The sequence below is a fragment of the Nicotiana tabacum genome, chromosome 3 (genome assembly GCF_000715075.1).
Source record: "Nicotiana tabacum cultivar K326 chromosome 3, ASM71507v2, whole genome shotgun sequence".
Lineage (NCBI taxonomy): Eukaryota > Viridiplantae > Streptophyta > Magnoliopsida > Solanales > Solanaceae > Nicotiana > Nicotiana tabacum.
In genome coordinates this window covers 60,800,224-60,808,772 of record NC_134082.1, presented here as the reverse complement: position 1 = coordinate 60,808,772, position 8,549 = coordinate 60,800,224, and the positions used below count along the sequence as shown (strand labels likewise).

At 33.4% G+C, this 8,549-nt stretch overlaps 1 protein-coding gene across 10 annotated transcripts; it reads right to left on the bottom strand.

Annotated features, from left to right (window-relative positions):
* Positions 1–6,444, bottom strand: LOC107814577 (uncharacterized). 10 transcript variants are annotated; one of them, XM_075249485.1, is made up of 8 exons: positions 4,200–4,433; positions 2,680–2,740; positions 2,353–2,445; positions 1,651–1,816; positions 1,391–1,573; positions 1,150–1,176; positions 325–433; positions 1–218 (listed from the first exon to the last, which is right to left on the bottom strand). In XM_075249485.1, the coding sequence occupies exons 1-4, from the start codon at positions 4,297–4,299 to the stop codon at positions 1,762–1,764; spliced, it is 309 nt and encodes a 102-aa protein (XP_075105586.1). In that variant the 5' UTR covers positions 4,300–4,433; the 3' UTR covers positions 1–218; positions 325–433; positions 1,150–1,176; positions 1,391–1,573; positions 1,651–1,761. The 10 variants fall into 10 exon arrangements, with proteins under 10 accessions (XP_075105586.1, XP_075105593.1, XP_075105591.1 ...); XM_075249492.1 differs by lacking the exon at positions 1,651–1,816 and having other exon boundaries at positions 1,391–1,543; positions 2,353–2,412; positions 4,200–6,444; XM_075249490.1 differs by lacking the exon at positions 325–433 and having other exon boundaries at positions 1,391–1,543; positions 2,353–2,412; positions 4,200–6,405.
* Between the last annotated feature and the right edge of the window lie 2,105 nt (positions 6,445–8,549).

The window sequence follows — 8,549 nt, the reverse complement described above, 5'->3', positions numbered from 1 at the left end:
TTGACTTTAACGATATTATATACCAACTGTAGGATATTATTTATGAATATGGATGACAAAATATCCATTCTTGAATGTTGTGTGGTTGCCAAATGGCATATTCCTTTCATCTATGGGAGAAATACGTTCAAATATATACTATGCATACGCAATATAGTGCAGCTATCACGCTTTGGTTAGGCTCCTTTCTTGCCTGCTTCTGTCAAAAATATTGGTACCTGTAGGGATTATTTGTTAGTGTAGCCTATCTCATTCTTTCAAAGAGAAAGTTGAGAAGAGGAAGAAAAGCAAGAGAACCAAATTAGTTGGTGGTAATTGACATACTTTTCTAAACATGGCCTGTCATACATCTTTGTTTGTGCTTCATTATACCATAAGCTCAAATTTAGTCAGTAAAAAGAGATGCGAGTACACGCGAATACACCACACATAGCTGAACGACATGTAATAAATACATTAAAATTAGAAACCTCCGTCCGCTATATAACAAAATTATATCAAGACAAAAACAAGAGGTAGCTGTATGCAAACCCCAATAACTGTATCCAGCCATGAAGGAATTCGAGAGTAGCCGGCACATAGGCATAATGATGCAAGGAACTCTCTAGTCATGGTTTATCTCTTCATTTTCATTTTTCGGGTAAAAATAAAAGGTCTTTATGGAGCAAGCGTAGAATTGAATATTGACTATTTGACATGGATTTGCTTTCATCTTTATTAATCTGCATACTTCTTCTCCAGTACTCTATCATTATTGTAGCAGTTGCACCAATTATAGGACACGAAATTTCATTTAAGATGCTCGCTAAATTTTCATCTTTTATGTACAAGAGTTCTGGAAAAACATGTGGCGGAAGAAGAAGAAACAAAATCATTCTTTTATGCTCGAAGTGAGCTTATAGCCTAATAGGTCAACCTTTTTTTGGCCAAAAGTGTTTTTTTCGCTAAAAATACTTTTCCATAAAGTTAAGATATTTGGTCAAACTTTTAGAAGGAAAAATGTACTTTTGAGTAGATGCAGAACTTAATTTTGAAAAGTTAAAAATGCGATCTCAAGTTGATTTATAGAACACAAACTGCTTCATCAAGAATACTCATAAGCTAATTTTAAAAGTTTGGTCAAGGAGGCTATTAGACTCTAGGTATTACCTGGTATATTTCGATGGAAGCAACACCCTGCACAAGCAAATTAAAGGTAGAAATTGGTATTTTCATCAGGCAAGTTACTTGTCCAACTATTCAACTATTCAAATCTAAGTTCAGATGCATGACATTTTACTAAGTTAAGTTGTATTGCGAAGTTAAAAGAGGAAAACAAATTTACTGAGCATATAGGAGAAAAAATACGATGGCGCTGAATATGGATTTTAATGAGTACATGAGATTTTACCGAGCTGAGATATCTTGTTTCAACTCTGTCAGCGACAAAACTTTCGGTACTGGACAACTTCTCAAATCCTTTGCCCAGACACCATATGAGTGAAAGCAATCTGAATCATGTAGCAGGATCTAATGCACATACTCCACATCCTTTAAATGTTTTCTGTTGTACAATAAGATGCCAGAACAACATCTAACAAATATGCTCACAAAGTTAATCATTGACGCAAAGATAGATCATTAAAGCCATTCAATGGGAAGAGAAGAAACCTGCAGAACCTATATGAAGTTTGAGGTATTATTTAATAATTAAAAACCTCCACATCAAGAGTCCAGATTTTCAGCCATATTGGTAGTTGCCAATGGAAGTATTCTCCTTCTTTAATCAAAATCGAGTTGGTCCTTAGGCTCACTGTTTTTTACTCTCAATTGCAATCTAATACCAAAAGATTGTAAAAATAAATAAATCATTAAGATAGTAAGATTTTAAAGATACTTCTCTAATAAGAGCTTTAGAAACATCAGCAAGAAAATTAAGCACTTGGTCACCCTGCTTCAGTCTGTTGAAAACGTCATGATTAACTATCATATGTTTTTCATTTAGGACACTGAAAATTTTAAACTTAGTCAAATAAAAAAAATGGAAAAATAAACTTTATTTCGATGCCATAAAATATATACGAATACAAAACACGTAAGTCGAGAAACATATTTATTTTCTAATCATATAATCGTATAAGATTCATTCGACGTAGCATTTAATGAGTCTCTGAAGCTAGAACACTCACTCATAACCGAAAACAATAATTCAAGCCAAAAACCTAAAACGATGAGGTTCCGTTCTTACGAACCTGAAATGTTTCTTAGGAACCTTAAATGCCAACTTAGAATTCAGCAGAAGCTCGACCACAAACAAACAAAATATAGATAGTAAAAATTATATACGAAGGGGAAAGAAAGAGCGAAGAGTACCTGAAAGCATATTGAGAAAGACAATAATAAATGATCAGTATGACTCGTCGATTAGAACCACTGGAACAAACACAAATCTCCAAGTAAGTGTAGCTGATCGGACGCACAAAAAATAATAAAAGTTTATTTTGATCAAACAGAGATACAGGAAAACAAAGTAAAAAATCAAAAGCAAAAAGATGTCCATGCAATTTGTACGTATTTACATTACTGAATATACTTTCAACAGTGACTAATATCTATGTATGTTTATTATAATTTTTTAAAAGAACTCAAGCAAAAACATACAATACCTAAAAATAAATGACAAGAGATTAGAAAATTTGCCTTCTGGTTCGAGTGCTACTGAATAACAGAAGTAGAAAACAACCACAGCGGATCGCAAGAACTGCAATAACAAAGAAGATAAACTGTTACAGGCACAACAATTTTGGTCTTTAGACTCTTCACTAATAAAGAAAGAGATGAAGATTCAAAAGGCAAAAGGAGGTCAAAATATAAGTTCCACGTGCAATTTTGAACTGGAGTTCAACAAATTTTCGTACAAATGTAAATTTCAGTTAATGAAATTTTTTTGTCAGCATCCCAGATTTTCGAAACCCGTATTCCTTGCTATACTACCAGTAAGAACAATAGGAATTAGAGACAACATGATCAGTTAGCTTTTAAGCATTGGCGAAAAAGCTTGAGAGTCGTGGACATTATTTATCAAATTACCTTATTTGAATGAAGACAATTCTGCTTAGGCAACAAACAAATTTGCTTTCTTTTTGTTTGTTTTCGATATCACTTTCTCAAAGAGTTGAACTTATGTACATAAAAGAAGAAGAAAAATACTTCTACCAGAAATAAACACTCAAATTGGAAAGTTCACACAAAAATAATGTAGGAGCCAACTAATCTTCGAAAAATAAGATATGAAAATGCAATAGAATATCAGATCTTCTCTGCCACTTTCTTGATTCAAAATGAATTTCTAAAGTTCCAGTGCACTTGAGCAAGAAATATAATGATACAATTGTGCAATTTCATGCAATCAATATATATTACACATAACCATGAACCTACCATCATCTACTTACTTTTTGTTTCGATAACCAGTTAGAGAAAATACATAGATGGTTCCTTAAATTGTTGGTCTAAATTGAGAAGCTTATCTTAAGACAATGAGACAAAATCAAATGAAATCAAATCATCCTAGGACCTAACTGAGTTTGATACACTCCCTCCTCAAGCACACAGTACCCTTACCTATATTGTTTATTGCCAATCATATGAACTTTATTTTCCAAGTGATCAGTCAAGTTCATAAGCTTTCTTTTAGTGATGCACATCTTGTGCATATGACTGAACTATCTTTACATTAAGAAAAACGGTACATTTTTGGTAAACTAAACATGAAAGATAAAAATGAATAATAGACAGCTCAAAAGCTCACATTAAGTTTTGTGAAGAGATCAATTTAAAAAGTTTATAAATAATTACACCATCTGAGGCCCTCCTGCACAATTTTTTTCTCTGCCGATTTTGCATATGAATGGATAGCGTACAATCTAATGCTTTCTCGTGCAGCATGTTATATGCAGAACATAGACCAGAACTCCTTCAACGAAAATATGTAGCAAACAGTTCATTTTCAGAACATGTAGAAGCAGCCTTTATCAACCACGACTATCGAATTCGAGCTATAAAGAGCTGTCGGTTTACTCATCAAAAAGGAAAAATAGAAAAGGAAGCTAACACTTCCATTTTCTAATATTCTGCAATAAAACATATGACATAAAAAGATATAGCAGATTTTAAGTAGTCCGGCAACAAAAGCTCCAACTACAATTGATTGTTAGTACCTATGGCAATATTGAAAACGTCAATGTTGAACTCCAGGTAGTAGACGGGATGAATTAAGAGCCCGTTTGGCTTAGCTGATTTAGAGTAGCTGATAAGCATTAGGTGCTGAAAAGTACTTTTAAGTGCTGAAGCTGATTTGGAAAATAAGCAGTTATGTGTTTGGATAAAAGTGCTGAAATTAATAATAAGCAGCTGAAGAACTGGATATATGAAGATTTTTGTTTTAAAAAAAGTATTTTAGGGATAGAATAGTAAATATCTTGGTCAAACCTAAAGTGCTTATAAGCTGAAATTTGATAAGTTGGGAGAGACCAGCTTATGGCTTTTGGCTTATTTTTGGCTTATAAACACTTAACTTATAAGCACTTTTAATTTTATCAAACAAGTAGATAAGCCAAAAATTGCTTATAAGCCAGTATGACCAGCTTATAAGCTTAGCCAAACACTCTCTAAGTCATTGATCATGTGAAGATGAAAAAATAAGCAAACCTTTTATTTCACTCTCCCGGTGAATATAAAATTTCAGGAATTTACTAATGGCATCAAGTGATGTACTCTTATCTTGCTCACCTCAGCTTCCATCAACCTCATTGCCCCTACTACAAGCCCATCTACTAAGCTGAATGTATGAATATTTGAAAATCATCCAAATTCAAACGTTAATTCTACTACACGTGACTATAAAAGTCTTATCACCAATTTTAACGACTTCTTTACTTCTCGATACAACGTTGCAGCTTTTATTTTCCCTAACTTCACCTTATATGAAAATCAAATGGTGATGCCAAACTCAAAAGGCCTGATATTGGTATATTGGAACAACTGGAATCGTTGAACACACAACTAAAGATTAGTTTACCATTGAGGCCATGGGAGTCCATACTCGCCAATACTGACCTCTTCCTTTTCCCCCTTTTATTGGGTTATTGATCATGTTAGGCAATATCTCTCATAATCTACTGCCTTATACCACTCCTTTGAAAAATACAATAGTACTCTGTAAAAGTAGCAATGCGGATATTAGTGCTTTTACTACTTCAGTGGCAGAGTGATAACACCTTTTAGCCAAACAAAAATAGGGAAAGAAAGAGGAGAAGAGAAGCTAAACATATTAACAACAGTCATCTCCTAAACATGTGCGACATCTTGAATCTATGTGCTCGAGGTAGTGTGTCTTTCGACATGTTTCCCTTGATCAAATGCAACTATCTATTGTCCATCTAGAGTAAATGCAACTATCTATTGTCTATCTAGAGTTGAACTAATTTCCCATTCACTTAAGTGTCAAGGTAAATTTTTTATGTTTCTGCTATTTGTCTATGATAAGTGTTATTTTTTTATGTCATTCAGGGAAGAAAATCGCACACTACGATTTGTGCTCTTTCGAGATCATTCATATTTGTTTGGCTCATGGCCGGCACCAAAAGAGGCACAAAGAGTCGATTCATATTTATCACAATTTTACCACCCAAAAATATGAAATGAAGAAAAATTATCGGGTAACTTTAATATCGAACTCAAATTTCTCCAATCTGGACACGCCATAACCCGAAAAGCAGAAAGGAAAATTTTAATTGGCCAATTTAAACCTGCCATAACCACTAAACTTCAGAATTAGTCGAAGAATACAAAGGGAAAAAAAGATGAAAAAATGAGAGGAGAAGATATCAGGAACCATTAAATTTCAAAACTAACAATAATGACCCAAAGGGAAGGAAGAACTAAGAAAAAGGAGAAAAAAATAGCTGCAGCTAGACTTGAGAGCAAGAAGAAGACAAACATTTGCAATACAAGTTTTGAAAGAGATTGAATACTCAAAGCTGAGCTCTTGACTTCAATTCATCTCCGCAAAAAAAAAACGTTCCCCCAATATCATCCATCAAAACCCTAACTCGAAAATTTCTGGATCTTCTTGAATATAGACAAAATTTGTCTTTAATTCAGTTTATTTTCATGAATTTGAGGTAAACCTCCATTGTTTAGTATTGTGTGGGTTGAAATAAATTGGAACAAAAAAGGAGAAACAACAGATAGAAAACAACAAAATTGATATTAAAGACAAATAAAATTTACCTGCAAGTTCAAGAGATTTGAGAGAGAAAGTAGAAAATGTGAAAACCACAAAGTAAAATGAAACTTAGATTAAGCACAAAATAAGATAGAGAGTGAAGTCCACGATAAATCAGAAAATCAGCAAGGAATACCGAAGAGAAAGGAGGAGTAAAGGCGATAATAAGAATGAGAACAATATGCGGTGAATGTAAGAGTAAGAGACACATAGACAACTGTATTAATTTGTAGATTGAAATGGCTATAATACCCTCAATTTGAATTTTAATACCACAAAACAGACATGTCGAAACTGTTGCTCTTTTATATAATAGAAAAATATATAAAGAGACTAGATGTAAAGTTATGTGATTAGTAATCAAGTTCAATTGAAGTAAACAATTAGCAAAATATATATAAAAGAAGAAGACAAACCTGACAGCCTTTTGCTTTGTCAACGACAGATGTCGTCTGTTTGTTCTTTTGGTACTATTAGGTATACAAGCTTTTAGAGGGAAAAATTGGCGCCGGCCAATTCCTTCTTGTTACCGTCCGCAGAAGATGGAGAATAACCAAAAATATAAGAATAAACTAAAAAGTAATCTCAGTACTTTATAGTTATATGGACACGTGTCATTCATATGGATATATATTTATATTTATTGGAGCCAAAAATAATAGAGCAAAGCCGAACCCGAATAATGGTGATCCTAGTCCAATCATTTCATTTAAGGCATGAAATTGAAATCTTTTAAATACTATGCATTTGGGGAACAAAGGCTCTAATCATTTAGAATTACTTTAATCCAGAGTCATAGAAGTACAAGTCAGTTTTTCCTTCGTATCAAGCATTATGTGATTGTGTTATTACTACAATATCAATTAAGATGCTAACAGCGTGGATCCATTAAGGCTGTCTCATTTTGAGGGCCAATATTTCACACTAATAACAAGAAAAATTGAGTGTAAACAAATAAAACAAGATGATTTCATAAAATATGGAAAAAGGAGAATTTGTGGATATTAAATTTGTACGCCCATTGCTTCCTGGCCATATTTGTTGACACATTATTATTCGTGTCCGCCAAGCTTTTGGTCATTAAAACTAGATCAATTGTGATTCTCCATCGATGCTGTCTCTTTTCGACTAATAACTACTAGCAGAAATAAGCATATATAAAAAATAAAAATAAAAACAAAAGATTTGAGGGATACGGCCAAATTTGATACTAAATTTGATACATGTATATGGCTCTTGTCGAATAGAGCATGCAGGCATCATATATCATATTTTCTTTCTTATCACACCTCCAAGATGATGCTGAGGGGAGATTTACGTACATGTGCAGGTTGGTGAATACAAAATTCATGCACGTATGGCTTCTCGCCGTTTGTGATTAATTACTGCAGAATTTAGTCCAGAACAGCCATTTATCCTTCACCAATATTATGATCTGTTACTACTACATAAATTAGCCCACAATTGTAACTCATTATTTGACCAATTTGATGATCTTTACTACATGATTGTGTAAGGACAGTCGTAATTAATCCCTTTACAGAGATGAATGTTTCTGTTTCACCTGTTCAGCATTCAACTTCTCGTTCAAAACCTAATTAATTAGGGATGGTACAACTATATAATAACTCTGACACGTGCGGTGATGGATTCAAGATCTAGACATTAATGATATAATCTGAGTTGAGAGAATGAGTTTGAAATGTATGTTTAATTAATTCAATATACTTGTTTTTCACACACATACGCAAGGTTCGACCCTGAATCAAATCTGCAGAACCCGAAAACACATGATTAGACCAGCCACTAGTCACTTGCACAATGCAGTGGCTTCATCAGCTTGGTGATTATATTTTCCGTATATCTGCTATTGCACCATTTTGGACGCAGGTCTATGTGAACCATTTTAATGTATCTATGCTTTTTTTGCATGCTTCACCTAGCAGTCTGTCTCTGATTCTTAGGACTAGTTAAAAGGGTATTATTTCCTTCTAACTCGATAGTACACAATCAGTCAAGACCCCCCAAAAAAAATAAAAAAATAACAAGCATTGTGAAAATGTGGATGTGTGGCCTTTTGTTTTCCCCGGAATGGATAATAAGATAAGATATTACTTAAGAATCATTTTGAATGGATGCAGGTTTAAGAATCCAGCCTACAATGTGAAATTAATGTGACATTCTTTATTTCCAAAATCATACTACACAGTAGCTTGAAATAAGAGTTACCTTCAATAAAATTACGTAGTAAATTGAAAAGTGCAAATTAGTGTCATGCAAT